The sequence below is a fragment of the Falco rusticolus genome, chromosome 5 (assembly GCF_015220075.1).
Source record: "Falco rusticolus isolate bFalRus1 chromosome 5, bFalRus1.pri, whole genome shotgun sequence".
Classification (NCBI taxonomy): Eukaryota; Metazoa; Chordata; class Aves; order Falconiformes; family Falconidae; genus Falco; species Falco rusticolus.
In genome coordinates, this window is record NC_051191.1 from 22331549 (window position 1) to 22350631 (window position 19083).

The 19083-nt window shown below is 43.2% G+C and overlaps 1 protein-coding gene across 1 annotated transcript in view; it reads left to right on the plus strand.

The window, feature by feature from the left end:
• Window positions 1–19083, plus strand: part of GRM3 (glutamate metabotropic receptor 3) — a 113939-nt gene that overhangs the window by 69654 nt on the left and 25202 nt on the right. Inside the window, exon 3 of the mRNA XM_037390406.1 lies at window positions 6623–7478. Coding sequence (XP_037246303.1) covers window positions 6623–7478 — 856 coding nt within the window. The remainder of the gene's footprint in view (window positions 1–6622; window positions 7479–19083) is intronic.

Here is a 19083-nt window from a genome sequence, read left to right on the forward strand (position 1 = left end):
ATGCATCAGTTCATGAGTCTCAAATAGTTCAATAATAGCTTTTTTAACTTCAGAAGCCATTACATCCTTTTAGAACCATCAACCCCAGTTTTAGTCCCTTTCCCCATGTAATGTAAATGTGATGTGAGTCACTCATGGTCAGGTTTACCAAGGCTCAGGGAAGAGCTGCACTCCTTGTGCAAGGTCTTCTTCACAGGTCTCTTCTCAGTCTGCCAGCTTAGTGCTTAGCTTACTTCACTTCAACAGTTAATGCTGTATGGAGGCAGAATGCAAAAAGAATTTCCAAGCAATTCTCCTCTCTGAGTACAACATTTTTTCTTTGTGTCCTTCTTGGCTTATCTTTTATTACACAGGACAGGCATATAAAAAGCAATTCCTGGGTCTTCTGCAGAAATCCTAGATGCTATTCTGACAGTATTCCCTAATTCTGATGTTCGTTTTGCAGATGCTATTATTTCACTGTTCAAACACTGCTTCTCTGGATGTGACAGCTATCGAGTCTGCTGCAAATACTTAGCTATATTTTTCCCAGCTTCATTAACAAAATTTTCAGAAGTGCAAGGCTAAAAACAATGTTGTCTTCTCCCCTTCCCCTGCTAACCAAAAATGCCAGATGTTTGGTTGGTTGGTTAGTAATGAATTGGTTTTTCCTGAGTTACCTTTTGGAAAGCATTTTGTTAAGGAACAACACTCACTAACTAGTAAATAGCCCTCTTAATACCAAAAAGAGAGAAAGCTAATGGAAACCACTGCTTTAGTCCTGCAATGTGCAGGACTACATAGGAGCACAGGCCAGGCTGGAAGTCCTAAATAACTTCACTGCTTCTGGCTTAGCTCTTTGCAACTGACCTTTAATGATTAAAAGTACTGGGATGGTAGCATTGCCAATGCATTCCTGGGGTCAGAGCCTGACGTCCAGCTGGAGGCAAATGGGTATTTTATGTTGCAGGTGATGACATAGCCCCTTTGTGGAGATTGTCTTCCATAGCGCTTGTTACAATAACCCAGACATGACACCCACAGTTTTAAAACGGACTATGGAGAGAGGGTGTTCCAGACTGATAAAGGCATTTCAATTCTGGAACCAGTAAGGAACTTAAGCTCCTAATTTCCCTTTGAAAACAAATCAGAGTTTTGAGTGAAGTTTTTTCTTGGATTCGAGCTGAGCAGCTGTGTTTGCATCACTGAGATCTCCCCACCCCAAATATTCCTAGGCTCTGTGGATATGTCAGAAGTGCCCGAGCTGAGCCACACTGGGTCACATTGTCCCTGAGGTGAGAGCCATGCCTTTGAACCTGCTGAATCCAAAGAGGACAGGGGAAGTTATGGTGGAGCCTGTCTCTTCAGTATTGCTTGTATTTATTGCCAAAGATGCAACCTGGTGGCACCGTAGGCTCACAGCATGCCAGGGTGGATCTACAGAAACATAGCTAGTAGATAGGTGGAAATTATTATTTCTATTTATTCTGGTTCTCATTCGACCACACCTGGAATGATATGTCCAGCTTTGCTTCCCCCAGTAAAATAAAAATGTAATAAATACAAAGTTGGTCATGGGGAAGAGAGTCTGGAGCACATGCCCTACAAGAAGAGGTTGGGGAAACTGGGTGTGTTTACCCTGGAGAAGAGAAGGTTTGCTGAGAACCTGCTATCTGCTTTTCTGTATGTATGGGTTCGTTCTGAAGAACACAAAGGGTTTACTGGGATACATGACAAGAGGATAGAAGTAAATGGTTATAAACTGAAAGAAGTGAGGTTATAAATTAACATAAAATGTACAAACCAGGAGCTGGGAGTACAGGGAGGCTGTACAGGCTGTGGAGGCAGCTGACTACAGAGGTACCTCATTTATTCTTTACATCAGGTTTATGCCCACCACTTATCACACACCCACACTCCAGCCCATTCAGAACCAACGTTTCCTTCCTGCCTTCCTAAATGGCACTTTCTGCCCAAATTTTAGTAAAATATTTTTAGATGTAAGAAAAAAAGAAAAATTCAAATAAGCCAAAAAGAAAAAAATATTTATTGGAACAAATGCTTTAGCTGTAGTTTGACCTGCAACTGCTCAAATAATAACAAAAAGCCCACAGTGTAGATTAACATCATTTAGGAACTAGATACAACATACGCTGGCAGCAGCAGACATTTCTACAAAGTGAGAGCTCAGCCCCTGCATTATAGCAATGACCTAAATATTAGGAAATCCCCGGGGCACGGCTTAGCCATGGTCTTGCTGTGGGAATCTGGACAAGCAACTTATCCTCAGGAATAGAAAGACTTTCTCAGGAGACCAAAGGTAGCGACTGGATCTCCATTAGGACAGACTGCAGTTCAAAGACAGGGATTTCTCTGGTATCTTGATAGAGACAAACCTCCTTTACCTCCATCCCATTCTGCTCAGCAGCCTGATTTAAAGTCTGTTCAAAACAGCCACAGGAGCTCTTGCCTGTCTCAGAGGAGCTCTGTGAAATTAGATTCATTAAGCCGTGTTAAGTGCCATGAGATTCTCACATGGCAAAATTTTAGAGGCACAGAGTGCAATGTCATCTAACAAGGGGCCTCCACTGCCCAAAAAATGTGTGATACACACTTGTGTGTTGTGTTGAAGATGCCCTATCTGTTCTAACTCTTCTGAGATTCTTTTTTTTCTTCCCCAAAGTGTTTCCTGTGCCCCCCAGTCCCGTACACATTCAAACAATCCATGTACCAGCCTCTGGGATGTTAAGAAGGGAAATTTTAACCAAAAACATCAGAACAAACCCTACTGCCAGGGGAAAAAAAAAAAAAAAAAAGTCCTATGGAGGATAAGCAAAAGGCTTGATGAGATTCAACACATCAGAAGACAGACCAAGGTTTCTGAGACATACAGGTGTCACCTACCTGACCTCATTTATCAGCAGGATTCCTGAATGGCCAGAAACATACTCAGAAACCAGGTTCACGTGTTTGATAGCCATACCTAATCCATAGCTCCTCACAGGTGGTTAATATGAAGCCATTTTCTGTGCTATAAACTAAATTGGCAATTTCCCACAAGTATTTCTTCTGTCCCTGATGCACAGAGAAGTAGAAGTGACAGATATGGCTCCAACGTTGTGAGAGGGACATCAGTCTCCTCTGGCACTGCATTGGCCACTTCACTTGCAGGATTTGCTGGTGCAGCCTGCCCCTACAAAGGGACATTGCTCACACTGGACTTTCTGCCATGCTCCTGTAGGTCTGCCTCTTAAGAACCACCCGCCATCCCAGCAGCTGGGTGCGAGACAGGTTTGCTTGGGAAATGGATGCTAAATTTAGCACAGGACAGTTGGCTACACTAATAAACCCAGCAGTGTGTGGGCAAATAATGTTTCCCATCACACTGGCAGCTGGCTATATCAACACCTACTGTCCAGAGCAAGCTGTGCAAAGTGGTTGGTTTAGGTTGCAGATACAGAACATCCAGCCTTATTTGCAAAGGTGTTACATATCTGCAAATCCCACTGGTTTTGACAGCAAAAAAACTCCAGGCTACTACTGCTACTTAAGTGCCAACATATGGATTTCAGGCTCTAGCTGCATGCACCACGGCTTGATTAAATTGCTGCCTGGAGCTTTGCCAAAATAGATTTCATTTAGCAAAAGCTGATCTACACTGCAATTTTGAAGCTGTAGCACACATCCCAAGGCAGCATGGAGCTACAGTGTAGGTATGCCTCAGGTGATACAGTGTTGGGCACGTAACTCTGGTTCACATTGAACTTTCCTCTACTACACTGAGACACCGCAGAACACACATAGCCTTAGATACCAGCTCCTCTCCAGAACCTGCTACCTGTGCCCTTACCTTGTTGCCCGTTTAATCAGGATCTGATTTTCAGAATCACATGATCAGATCAGCCTGTAAATGGCTAGGAAATGGGACCCTTCTGAAACTGGCTGCATCAGCTAAGTGTCTGAGATCTGAGCTCTTTTGAAAAATTAGTCCCCAAAATTGACAAGTTACAATATTCCAGAATATCCCCAGCTTCAGAATTTCCAGAAGAGTGTCCTGATCTGAGTCAATAACATATACAACTTCACTGATTTACATGATCAGTTACAGTTCTCATGGATGACTGGGTCACTATCCTCTGATTAAGCAGACTTTCTTATATTTTTTTAATTTCTAGTCCATGAAAAACCTACCACCTGGACAGCTTTGCAGTGAAGAGCACTGCAGCACACAGCATTGTCCCAGGAAAGCTTTCTTCTGCCTGTGGCACCAGAATTTCAGGCAGTTTGCAGGGAGCCTAGAAAGACAGTGACCTCTAAGGTCTGCGGCCCCATTGTAAAATAGGAGTGTGGGTCTGTTTCCCTGCATATGGATACTTGTGCTGCTTAGACCGAAAGAAATAAAAAGCAATAGAAAAGCTGCCTTTACTTATTGGGGTACATCTTTGTGAGCTGAAGGCTTGATGATGCACTGGGTAGCACTGCTTTAACTAGAAAATGGACTTTTTTAGTCAGTTTGTGGGGGGAAATGCAGAGTGATGTGTATGCATATCCTTATTGTGGTTTAGCGCAAATAAAATTTCTGCTAGAATAAACTGAGACAAGAATAGCAATTCCAGCCCACACAATTCTGCAAGAAGTCTTGTGGAATAGCTACATGGAGGACATTTTATTACCAAATCAAAGTGCTCTTTTTAAGGCAGGACATGTGAACCATACCATGTGGATACATGGGCACGTAATCAGAAGTTACAAAACCACAAAGGCTTGACAGTGCTCAAAGCATCCATTGCACCTTGGTGACAAAACAAGCCTCTCGGCCCACCCCAATGCTTTAAAGCTGTTCATTCAGAACACCACAATGGAAAATAAATGCCACATTCCCAGCATAAGGCAGTTTAATGCATGTTCCCACGTAGCAGGGTGGTTACAGCCTCATCAGCTGTTTCCTGAGGGACAGTGACTTGTTCAGCCACAGCACTTCCCAGCCATGTGCCTACACCAACAGGCAAAACCGCCGTGGGCTAGTCAAACCTCCCTGTCACGATACTCCTCCCAAGCAGTGCAGAAAAGGTTTTATTTTGGTTTAAACCAATATAAACCACTCCTAGTGGTTTCTTTTATAAAAGCATGTTTCAGCTCCACAGATACAGCTGAGATGCCAGGGCATCCCTGGTGCCCCAGAAGGACCGAAGGACAAGGGCCTCCTGACATCCCCTGTTCCAGGTGGACCAGGGGGCTCGAGAGGCACTGTGCATGTATGGTTTGGCAGCAGAGCCTGGCCCAGAAAAAAGATTACACCAGTTCACAGTGGGAAACTGAGCCACAGCAGGACACTTGTCCAGTGTCTGCATTACAGAAAAGATAGAATCTAAATCTATAAAATCTCAAGTGACATATGTTGCAAAAAAAAAGAAATAAAATTTTGGGGTTTTTACCAGACTTTTTAAATATTTTTTTTATTTTTTTTAATTTTGCTATTGATATCTGAACATTCAAAATTTACCTTGTTCCACAACTTTTTTTTTCTAAACAGTCCTTTACCTTTAAATCCTCACAGGCATAGTCTGTGGTTGGAGAAACATTTGTGGAAAATGTGAAAAAATTGATTGGGCAATTTTTAATAAGTTTCCCTTAGGAAACTCAAGTACACTATCGCTTCTCAACTGGTTTTGTCAGGCTGTACTCCAAGATCAACTTCAAATTTAATTTACTGGACACAACTTCTACCCACCAAGAGCAGAACTCTGAAGTCTTCCCTTTGTCATTTAAGAAGCAATCACAAGGAAAAAAATGCCATAAACTTTCTTCATTTCTTTCCTGATATAATCAGGAGCTACACTTCTGTGAGACTAACAGAGTCGATTTGGGAATATTTTAGCATTGGACATAGCAACGTATGAGAAAAAACAAAAAAAAACAACAGGACTTTGCACCACATAAATCATAAAAGGGCGATTAGAGAATATTAAAAGGTTTTATTATTTATGAAAAGCTATAGGCCAACACAGCATTGTGCAGCATTTGAGGAGTACGAGGAGTACTAGCATGCAACAAACATGCCATCTCAGGAGGACTGCAGCCAGAACAGCTCAGAAAAAAAAGAGTTTAAAGGAGCAAAGAGTAGGAGAAGTGGGGACTCAGAGCTTGATTAAATGGGGCCAGAAAGTTCTGTGAAAGGCTTGTACAAGTATATCTGTGATATTTGCATAAAAAAGAAATTTATGTCGTCTTGGTGCATTTTGTTGTCAAGTACAATGAGTCTTGGAGAAGATGAATCACTATGAACAGCAAAGGCATGCTAACCCCAGACCTTAGTAAGGAGCACAGGCTGAGACTGAAGTATATCGTCCATTTGTGTCAAATGCTTTGTTGGGTTAAACATACTCAGTTTGACAGAAATAAAAGGTGCATTACAGTCCCAGTAGGACCTTGGGAATTAACTGGGCAGCAGAACAACTATTCTGCACAGGCAGTGCGCTGCTATCACCAGAGTATGTTATCAACCACCTCTATCAACACCCTTAATCTGTGATTGTCAGAACAGCTCATTAAAAAAAACCTGTTTATGCCTTTCCCTAGAATTTTCTGTTCAGTTTTACAAATAACACCCTTTAAAAACCTGTGTTCTCCCCCTTCCTTCTAGGTAGCAAACCTGCTCCGACTCTTCCAGATCCCCCAGATAAGCTATGCCTCCACCAGTGCCAAGCTGAGTGACAAATCCCGCTATGACTATTTTGCGCGGACAGTGCCCCCTGACTTCTACCAAGCGAAAGCCATGGCTGAAATCTTACGGTACTTCAACTGGACTTACGTGTCAACAGTTGCTTCAGAAGGAGATTATGGTGAGACAGGGATCGAAGCCTTCGAGCAGGAAGCTCGCCTCCGTAACATCTGCATCGCCACCTCCGAGAAAGTGGGCCGGTCAAACATCAGGAAGTCCTACGATGGCGTGATCAGAGAGCTCCTCCAGAAACCCAATGCCAGGGTGGTGGTGCTCTTCATGCGAGGCGACGACTCTCGGGAGCTCATTGCAGCTGCCAACCGCTTCAATGTTTCCTTCACCTGGATTGCCAGTGATGGATGGGGTGCACAAGAGAGTATTGTCAAGGGCAATGAGCACATAGCTTCCGGGGCAATAACCTTGGAACTTGCTTCCCATCCAGTTAAAGAATTTGACAAGTATTTCCAAAGCCTCAGCCCTTACAATAACAGACGCAACCCCTGGTTCAAGGACTTCTGGGAGCAAAAATTCCAGTGTAATCTCCAGAACCGAAAACCACATAAAAAGGCTTGTGACAAGCACTTCACTATCAACAGTTCCAACTACGAGCAAGAATCCAAGATCATGTTTGTTGTGAATGCCGTGTATGCGATGGCCCATGCCTTGCATAAAATGCAGAGGAGTCTGTGTCCAAACACCACCAAACTCTGTGATGCCATGAAGCATCTGGATGGCAGGAAGCTGTACAAAGATTATCTCCTGAAAGTAAATTTTACAGGTAATAATTTCTCTTTTGGAACATACAGAATATTACTGTAATTAATGAAATGTTCATCAGCCACAGTAAGAGCCAGCTGAACTCCCAGGAGCTCCTGTTGTCACAGTTCAGACCAGGGTGGTGCCCAGGCAAGGTCACTCCTGTCACAAGAAGGGAGAAAGGAGGACAGGGAGATTGGTGAGAATGCCAAAAAAAAAACCCTCAGCTCAACACTCCTCCTGCTTCTAGTAGAAGAAAGAGGTGGAGGTAGCAACAGCTGGTCTTGGAAATTTTACCCTCCATCCTCTAAACCTCCACACACCAACTTCCATTTCATTCACAGCCTGTTTGGCTTCAGCTGGGCCTGTCTGGAGGCCAATGGTCATTTCACCACCTGCTACACCAGGCAACTGCCTGTTATGCCTATGCTGAGGCTTGGCTTCTCTTCCTCCTTTTGTTAAGGAGTTACATAATAGAGGGACTGTGGTTGATGGCCAATGATCTTGCCATAGTAAAGCAATAAATCCTGCCAGAAAACCAGATCAGTATAAAATATTTAACTAGGTGGGATAATGCCATTAGTCATGTTACAGTGCTTTAGACTGGATGACTGAGTAATAGAAAACTAGAATAAACACGTGCAGGAGATTTGCAGAGAGAGAGAGTGAATGATCTGGCAATGATATGAGCAAACTTCATGGGGACCAGCTAAGCACCACATGACATGTCTGTGTTTTTGCTCTCACATATGGCTTGTCACAGCACTATCAAAACTAATTGGCAGCAACAAGGCTTTTACTACCCCAGACCAGCCTTCTCATGCCTTGGCACCACCATCAGTCTCACACAATGCTTTAAAGGTTCAGCTACTGTCCATGCTGTTTCTTCATCCTATTCAGGTTGGTCCACCTTGCTGCTTCTCTCTGCTGCATCCAGATCTTCCTTCTCCTGGCTCCTCTTCCAGCCAGCCTCCTCTCATCCAGGCTCCCTTCTTCTGCTGGGCCCTCTCCTACATCTAGGGCACTCTCTCTCCTCCCACTGCTTCTTCTGGGTCCCTCTTCATCCAGTGCTCTCTCTTCTAAACCCCTTAGAGCTATTTAGCTACTTAGCAGGAACCAGCCACAGCTGCACATTATCCACCTCAGCCAGCCCACTGCCACTGAAGGAAGCCCACAGCTGTATATTATCAATGCTAATTAACCTGCCTTCATTCCTCAATAATTCCTCTACAATGGTTGAGCTTAGGTTTGCTATTAATATTACACTGTAGCAAGGCTAAATAGATCTACAAAGGAAACAAGTAAAGTGTAGTTTTTTTGTTGTTACACGTGTAACTTTCTTCTGATGCATCTCAGTTGAGCTTGCATTTCTATGTATTATTAAACTGATATTCTCAGCTGACCAAGTTGATAGTAAGGAAGCATCATGCTGTGCTTTGTATGAGAACTAGCTTCAAGAGGAATTGAAGGATAAATACGTGTATGATACAACATGCTCAGTCCCAAGAGACCCTCAATAATGGTGCTACATTAATAACACTGGAAAATATGTGAAACTGTCAGATTAGAGTTTGAACTTTTCCCTCCTTTAGAGGTCTTCCCAGCATTTGATTCAGACCATCTGTAGATATTACCAACTGCATCCCTGCTGCTTCTCTCATTCCAGTGGGGTATGACTGGTGTAGCCACGTACTCCATTTTCTCGGGTACTTGTAGGCGTACTTCCCAGCACATGCTGCAGAGCTTCTTGGGACCCCTGGTCTCCCAGCATCCTGCTAGCTGACTAGCTGAGTTGTTTAGAGCATGTCAGGGGTTCCTGCAGCCCATGTCTCCAGATTTCTTTACCATGGCAGTCAAGAATAAGCAGATGGGACTGGTCACTTACTGCATCTTAACTCACCTCTGGGGAGGGGATTCAGGAGGACCCAGGATCTTGGACATGCTCTGGTAAAATAGGTTCGGTTACAAAGGAAAAATAATGTGAGAGCAGCTGAAAGTTGAGATGCTTCAAAACCTTCCTCTGAGTGTTGCATGCCATGCAGCTGCAGCCACGTGCCTGGCCTGAGCAACACAGCGCTTGTGTACGTCATGGTGCTTGGCGTCCTCCTGAACGGCTGCTGCACCAGTAAGGATAGTCATGTGCCATGACATACACAGATGCATAGGCAATTTATACATATCATATGCCATGCTGTAATTGCATTTGATTTCCTTAGTGATTTCACAAGCAGCAAAAGACAGAATGGAACAACCTCTTAGCCTTCAGACCTATGGAAAATAAAGCCCATTATTTCTCCTCCCCTTCCACACAGCACTTAATACATCAAAACTATTTTCTCATTTGCTTACATTTATCCTCAGAGATACTTGAATGTCTTCAAATTGTTGAAATCAAGCCGTTTAAGGAGCACAGCGCTTCACAGAAGCTGGGTCCTGGCATATTGATCACAAGGGATGACATTGCTGTGCCATGTGCTTCTGTCCCTGCCAGGGGGATGCTTCAGGACAGTAACAGCCTACCCAAATGAGTAGTCACTTCAATAACCTAAACTGCAATTATTTTGAAACTTTTTCTGACACACCAGTTATCTTTATGAGCTTAAAAGCATACATCCTTAATAGAGTCTAAGCTTTAGTCTGTCACTTAATAAACTTGGTTCTAGTGCATGATCCCTAACCTTTTTTCTATCATGCAGAGATCTTTTTAAGCACCCAAGCGTTTTCTCACTCAGCATTTAGTCATAAAGTCAAAATAGCCACAATTTTCTTTGACCAAAACTCCCGGAAAATTTTCACTTAGAGACAGCCAGAAAATTTCATTTTCATTTTGACTGAAATATCTTTTGTACTTTTTATGAATTGGAAGCTGAAGCTGTTCAAGCCTTAAAAAGAACAACCAACAAACCTAAAACCAAAACCTTAAAGCCTGTCATTTTGCAATTTTGAAAACAGAAGTCTCTTTTTTGAACCAAATTAATTTGTTTTAAAACCAAAATGGAAATCTTTCAAATTCTGAAGAGCATTAATTCCAGTTAATTTCCAATTTAAAACATTGAAAAACCTGTTGAGTTCTTTTCTAATGGTTTTATTCCCTGTATATTGTTACTAGCTTACAGCATGATGCTCATCTCATTTCTTTGTTACCACTTCTTCCATTATAAAGTGAAGCCATGATTTAATGTCAGTTATTTTTTAAGCAGATGAGCGATTTTTATACAGTGAGAGAATCAGCAACTGAATCAGTAATCAGAAAGGGTTGTTATTGTGATACATACAAGTCTTATCATTGATTTCCATTGGACCAAGAATGCGCCTTTGCTCTTTTCTGGTTGAAGAAAGTCACTGGGTGTGTTGTTAATACGATGTCAGGACCTTGCTGCATGGTACATTTGATCGATGATGCTTTCGTATCTCCAGCTCCAAATCTGAGAACGTACCCCCAGTGCGGAGAGGGGATGGCATGGATATTACCAGCCCATCAGGTACACTGCAACCAAGTCAGGTTGCGAACTTTCTTCTTTAGCTGAGGTAGTGTTGCACACCCACCAAAAGGAAGCAGGCAAGAAACAGAACAACAGTGATAGCTGTATTCACTCTCAGGCAAAGAGCTTTTTAAGCAATGCCTCCTCTGCTGCAAGGCAGAGGTATGAATAGATGAGCCCCACATGCATAAACCTGCAGCTTGCCATGAAAGAAACCTGACAAATGGCCCTGACTGTATTCTTCTGGCTCCCAGGAATAAGTGACGGTGCATTTCAAACACACCAGTAAATGATAGGGTGCATTTATATGACTGGTGTGGGACTGTGCAATTTTTGACATTTACCCTACGCACTGGAATGAGTTTTGGTTAGTCCCTGATTTCGGTTAATGAAGGGGATCAGCACTTACAGAGTGTGGTTCAGCTCATGTGAGGTAGCCCACATGAAATACAATTTGCCCCTACATCTCTTGTTATTGACTACAGATGGAGCACAGAGCAACTAAGATTCTCACCTGCCATTTAGCTGAAAGCCTGAAATGAGACTCTCAGGCACAGCGTTAGTGGGACCTGTAAGGAAACACTCAAAAACCAGCTAACAGCAGTGTTGGAGTAGGGGGCTGGCCAGGATTTGTGCAGTCTCATGCTGCCACTGCTGCTGACATGCTGTGTGACAAGTATTTCATTAATGTCTCTGGGGTCCTACTTATGTCTCCTTTTTCATTAAATTGAAACAACTACACAGAACTGCAGTGTGGCATGAAAACAGGGTGAGATATCATTCCTTATTGTCTGTGAGATACACCGAGCACAAAATTTTCTTGCAAGTCAGTAATATATATACGACAAACGTAATGATATCTTGAGCTTTTTCAGTAACTGAGAAAAGAGACGCCTATGCCTAATTCCCACTTCGAGCAGCAGCAGAATCAGAGAAAGCAAAGCCCAGCCCCTAGATAAACACTCACTCCATCTCAGCACTTGTTTGGCCTTTCAAAGAGATATAAGCTGGCTCATCTTCTTGATCTTCCCATCCTTTGCGTTGCTTCCTGAGGGCACAAGTGTAGCACTTCATGTTCTGACTCCTGATGCTCTTCTGCTGATAAAGACATGCTGGTTCAAGAGGCTGTTAGCAAGTGCTAACAAAGAAGTGCTGAACAGAAGTAAAGGGCTCCATGGGAGAGACCACAGAGTAAACTCAACTTCTCACCAGCACCCAGGCACTGTTTGGTGGAGGGCAGTGCATGGAGGAGACTCTCAGCAGGGCTATGAATCCAGGGATCCAGGCAGAGCTCCACATTCCCAGAAACCTCCCTCCCTCAGGGAGGAGGGGTGGAGGGGCCAGTGCAACAACCAGCTCTACTGTTTTAGCCACCTTAGGCCCCCAGGATGACACAGCAAAGCAGCGTTCCCATTGCCCACAGAGTTATTGCAAGCCTCACAATATTTGACATGGGTTATGAGTGTTATCATGACCAGTGTGAAAGGGGTATCTATCCATCATTTGGGACAAAGTGACCAGGTCCTGCACAGCTGTGCCCCACATGTTGCTACCTGGTGTAGCTGCTCCTCCAGGGCATTGGGCTGCAGGTTGGCCAGGGTGAGGAAGGGCAGCAGTGACATTCAGGGACCAGCATTAGCTCCAACTGGCCCCAGGTCGCTGAGCAGGCAGTGCAGGGTGACAGCCCTGTCACCTAAGGGCATGGGACTGGGCTCCAGTGGCTTTTCCCACAGTGCAGTTCACAGGGATGATGGCATTGCAGGACTGACTATGCCATGAGGCTAGTGCAGGAGCGTATGGGCAGAGGGAGGTTGGATTTAGGGGCGTGTGCATGTCCACCTGCCTTCTGCAGCTTTCTGAATCTCTGCAGCAAATAGTAGGAGGAAACTGGCTAAAGCAGTAACCCTGAAAAACAGATCATTAGAAATTTTAGGCAGCACATATGTTTATAGTACTTAGTGTCTTTTCCCCCTGTCTTCCTCCACAAGAGTCACTGTTACATCCCTCTCCGTATTATGTTCAGAAATCCAGCCCTTCTACAGCAAAACCTGCATCATCAAACCAAGCTTATATGAGGCAAAATCCTCTCCTGCAGCTAACTAGAATGACTACTCAAAATGAGAAAAAGGTTGTACGTCAGGTCTGATTTGTCCCCTTTCATTCACCGGACTCTGTGACAAAACTTTTATTCCTGCCTGGTCCTACATTTGTGTGGTTTATTTTCTTTCTTTTCCTCCTCCCCACTCTGCCCTAGTCAACACTCAAATATGAAGTGGGAACACAAACTCACCTTCGCATTTACTCTTGAACACTGCTGACTTCCATGGTGTGAACACACATTCATGGGTCATTTCCATCATAACTGTTCCACCCAAGTAGAAAAGAGGTTAAAAGTCATGGTCTGCACAAGCAGATGTCACCTCCCTGCTAAGCACAGCAGCATTGCATGGTACTTTCTCTAGGATTTAGCCACACATACTTCCTGTCAAAAGTCTACTTTGAAGCTCAGCGTCCTGCCAGGCTTGCACAGAGTGCAGACCAAAAAATGAAGCATCTGTTATCACAAGCAGATTAAAAATGTGGAGACTTCAAAAGCCAGGTATAACTTTAGAGCAGGGAGTACCAGTCAGTAGATGTGCAGATAAAGCTAGAGCCCGCATCCCAGGCTCTGCAGCAGACAGCCCTGCTATGCCGTCATTTCACCCAATGAGCTCCTGCTCATCAGGTCAGATCCCCTTGGCCCGCAGCACTCAAACAGCGAGCGGTAAGGTCCTCCTGGCCTTCCCTGTGGTGCTTATTTGTAAAACAAACACCACTTTCACCTGAAGGTAAAACTTCCATGGCAGAAGGCATCTAATACCTTATTATTCATAAAAGTTTTAAAAGTGTAATTCATATTGGATTTGTGGCCAATAAATTCAAGGAAAATGTAGAATGAAATTCCCAAGATATTCATTAAAAATATACATGAAAAAGATGTCTAGGATTTATAGGAAAAAATACTGCCTTTTTTCTAGGACCACAAATGTGTCATAGAATCTAAAACCTTGAAAGCAGCTAAAAGCACACTTGATACTTCCTGCTTCAGAGCAAAGGAACAGGAACCTGCATGGTATTTTCCCATATTTCTCTCTATATTAGAGTTACCTTGTGGCATACACACACACAGAGCTGTAGCAAGATTTTGACAGCCCGGTTTTCCTGATGATCCCCCTCTACTTCCTCCTTCCTCCAGCTGCCTCTTTGCAGATCTGGGTGCTGATATGGGGGTCTGCAGTTCCTTTCTCTTGAGCAAATTTACCGCTCCAACAGGTTCCTGGACAGAAATCTCTGCTTATTCCTTCCTGAAGCTTTTAATAAGTGTATATATTCATGCATTTATGTACGTTGTTTATATACCTGCATATTTTCATACATATAATATTCAACTGTGTATAATGTAGATTCATAATATATAGAATAATAAAGTTAAAGAGCAAATCAGGTTGGAAGGGCATTCAGGAGGTGTCTAGTCCAACCTCCTGCTGAAGCAGGGTCAGCTGTGCCGTCACACCCAGTTGCTCAGGGCCTTATAGATGTAAACTGGCTGAAATTAAAATACTATGAAAACTTTTTATCCTGTGGTTTAGGTTTGAGGTATCACAATGGCAAACAATCCTATCTGCACCCTGGATGCGCTGTGTGTCACACACTGCACTGTGTAAACTGGATACTTGGGCTGGCAGCAGGACACAAGACGTTGTCATCTCTAGGGCACAACATCCAAACAAAATTTTCATTAAAATTCTCTTGCCATGATTGCAGGTCAATGGTGTCTGTTCTCTAGCTAGTGACCACCATAAAATACTGCCTTTTCATGCTTTCATTTGGTATTAACAGTAATGAGCCTGAGTGAGCAGGAGCAGAGGCTGAATTGTATTCTTACCACTTGAGATAAGCTTCAACAGCAGAAGCCAACGTGTGCTGGGACCATTGCTTCCCATCTAACTTGAGAGTGAGGTACTTCTGCCTGCTGCCACCACTGCCACCACTGCCATCTGCCACCACTCTTCTGCCTGACCTGGCTGCTGAGCTCCCACAGACAAAAAGACAGGAATGCAGCACTAGCAGGACACAGAGCAGCAACAACTTTTCTTCATAGCCCTTCAGGAAGGCTCTGGAAATATGTTGCCTTTGGTCTTTACCCACCTGGGTGCCATTCCTGGAAAGTCTGCAGAAGCCACAGGCCAGCAATGGCCCCAAACTTATTATAGCAGCACATTTAGGTGAAAGTGCTTTGACATCCCTAAAATAGCAAATGGCTCTCTGTCTCAATTTCCTCTGCTTGAATATTTATACAACCCACAACTTCAGATGAGCTATGAAAAACTGAACATAAAGTTATATAGTCTGTGCCTTGCATGTAACGTATAGTCAGCTACTTTTGTCATGTTAATAATGTAGCCTTTAGGCATCTTATAAAACTCTAGATTGCACAGCGTCCATGCGGGTATGTAAATGAGGATGAGATTAGACACCTCGTGTTTATGAAGAAACAGAGGACTGAAAAACTGAGCAATGATTTTCTTTCGGATCACATATTTGAGAGACAGAAGGCTTGGTAACCTAATTTACCTGAATCCCAGACTTCTGTGTTTGCCAGCTGCTTATTTTATAACCATTATTATTTCTTCTTTTGTTTCGCTGGCAAATGCCATGTGAATCCCAAACACTGAGGGTCTGCACAGTCGAAGTGCTGGGAGGAGCAGGACAAGTAGTACAGCCATTTCATCCCCCAATCATAAACGCTCACTTTTCCAGTCCCACTGGTCTTTACAATAGGGGGAGAATTCAGGACATACCATGTGATTATATTCTTATTCTTCATGCAGATCTACCTTGTGAGAGACATTCACATGCAAGTGAAAAGATGTTAGGTCTGCCTCTTTCTCCTTGTCACCTGGAAGAACAAGATACCATGTGAGAAAACAGTTTGGTTCAGGAATCTTACCCCTTACCTTTTAGCATCTGCATTGGCTCTGAACAGCCGACATGAGGACCAGCTTCTTCTATATCAACTGCTATGGAAGAGCAATTCAGCACTTCCAGAACTAATCTCAGTTAGTCTCACCTGCATGCTGGGGTGCTGGTTTAGGGGCTGAAAAATTCAGAGGCTGTGCTTGGAACATGACCACAGCAGTGTTGATGAGGATGAGGACAAGGACATGAGAAGGAGATTGCACAGGGACACATTGAAACAGTGTGACACACTGGGAGACTAAATTACTCTCTAGGTGTGTCCTAGACTTCCAGTGAGTCCCCAAGAAAATTGGTCTTTTCAAAGGGTGATGAAGAAAACTACAGACAGTCACAAACTCAGCAGTCTAATCCCAAAGATAATTAAACATTATGTTATTTTTACCAAACCTCTATTTTGGTTGGCAGCTAATAATTATACCAGAAAGGCAGAACTGAACGCATAATCTGTAGAAAATCACCTTTTCTCCTGAAGTAGCCTTAATATCACTACATTCCTGGAAGACACACTTGCTTCACCCAGTAGAGCTCAGTGCAAATATATTCCCAGGCTAACACTGACCGAACAGGAATAGGTACAAAACCAGTATAAGCTGCATTAACATGACACTAACATTCATCCCAGTCTGGTGCTGCAATTAGACATGGATCTGGGTCTGAATCCTACATCACTTCCACGTAGCATATTTCCAGACATACCTGTCACAAGCTGATTGCTGTACTTGTACTTGTTAAATGGCAGCCCGGATGAGCATGTGAATTTATTCCAGCTTTCTGCGAAGCCTGAACTATTCCCTTTAAGCTTGTCTTGCCCACTTCTGACTCCCAGTGCAGAAAAAAGCTGCTCAGTGATAGTCATGTTTCTCTATCTAAAAGAGAGAAGGGAACTCAACCCAGACTGCAAACATCCCTTGTGTAAATTTTTGCATTAACACACATATTTCCCAAATACTCACAGCCTTATCCTTTGTTTAAATGGTCTCATGAATCAAAAGAAGTACTTAGGGCAAAAATTTCAGAGGAATGACTGAAAGGATTTCCTACCACAAATTTACCTTTCTTATTCATGCAAGTGTTAGTATTCTTATTTTTAAAAAATTACTCAGGCCAGTAGATCACACCTACCTTCTAAAAGAGAATTCAAAAAGCAATCAGCTCTGCACATCTGTGGAGCAGAAACTCTGTTTATGTATAAGTACTCTTCCCAAACTGAACTTCTACCCAATCCCCATCAACTGCAAACTGGATGGACCTGGCAGACAAATGTGGTAAAGGGTGTCTTTCATTTATTCATCTCATAGAGCCACATTCCTAAACACCTCTAAAAGCGTCTCAGAGAATGACTGCTTTGGCATCACTGCAATATGTATGGCTATTTTGTCAGCAGATACAGAATCTAATGTAAAAAGATATTCCATTGCTGTTATCAGGGTGAGTAATTTCCTTTTGCTTCCTTCTTCCTGCCATGAAAGTGTATTTTTACAGAGGTTATAATATATAAGTACAGAGGCAAATACAAAGAATACTAAAATTCTTCAAGGCAGGGGGAACACACATATTCACGAACAGGTGTATAAGAAGCAAAGAAATTTATAACAAAAACATCCACACAATCCTAGCTGTAGCATGGCTCAGGCAAAGGAGAAATCCTTTGATTTTTTTTTTCTCACCTCTTGCTCCGTCCATGGAGCAGTAAATCACCACAAACTTTCCTGCTCACTACTGGGATGCAAAGGGGTTTAGCCCTAAGCCAGAAATGACAATATCTCCAAATATAAGCCCTTAAGCTTAAGGCACGGCAATCATAAAATAATTACCAAGGTCATTAAGTTTGCTTGTAGGGTCTCCACAGCAGAGATCACTCTCTCCTTAGTGCATACAAAGAACAGCATGGAGCCAAAAGCAGTAGTGATGTGAATGGCAGTCACCAACACCCAGTAAATAGAAAGCAGAATTTAATGTACCTCGCACTCTGAAGGCCCCTGCCCCCTTAGTCTTGCATCCGCTTTTCTTCTCTTACAGTTTTCCTTTTCTTGCTACAAGCCCATCTTTCTACTTGCCAAAACATGAGTCATCTCATCTCTTCTAAACTCATGGCACATGTATATCTAGCACTTTTGCTACGGAAAAAATTCAAGAGTACTTCTGAAGGCTGAGAGATATTCCCTTTCTACATGTGCATGTGCAATTGCTCCTCAATTCAATATGGGTTTCATGCAGGGCATTTTTCTATTTGCTGCTATACACAGATTCCAGACAATTTGATGGGCAACAGAATAAGCTAATGCACCAATTCCTTTGTACATGTGAAATACTTACCACTTCTGTGACTGAAATACGAGGCTCAGCTAAGAAAATGCTGCAGTTTTAGCCACGGAAAGAGTTGCACCATGCTCAGTGGAAATAGGGAAACTACTTAGTGTGAGAAAGCTGGGTAAAGCAGAGCCTTGAACAAAGTCCTCACACAGAGCGCGTGTGCCACAGAAATCCTGTGCAACTCTGCAGCTGAGAGCGTGTGGACTCGCAGGGTGGGCTGCGACTCCTAACGGTATCAGCCACACTGCCATGTGGGAAGCTGGGATCAGAAAACACACACAGGCACATGTACGCACACTTACACACTCTCACAAGAGCACTCACTGTTTTTTAAAATTTTAATTTCCTTAAAAAAATTCTACAGTAAAAGGTAATGCTTGATGTATGACTGCTGAGTTTGCATTTCAAAAAAGTGATCAGCAAATCGAAAAGCAGAGTTTTTTTCTACAGAAACTGGTGTTTAGGTAGCAGCACTGCTGAGCTGTGGCACCCACAACCAGCGGACAGTCCCAGGGTGATCCTTCTCTCAGTTTTCCCTTTGCTCCCTTTCTTGCAGAGGCCCTAACTGTCCTTGCAGCTTCTTGTTATTTCTTTTGGCTTTTCACCATACACAGGATGTTTTGCACATGCTGTGTACATGCTCTTCCTTCTATTGATTATGCCCTAAAAGCAATCCCCATTCTTGCCAAGGCTGAATTTCTGTGGTGATCAGCAGCTGACCATGTGCGAGTAGCTCTGGAGCCTGAATGTCTGCTACAGAACTTGCCCGCTCTCTTCCAGTGGGAACGCTTTCACAGCGGTTCTTTACCTTTT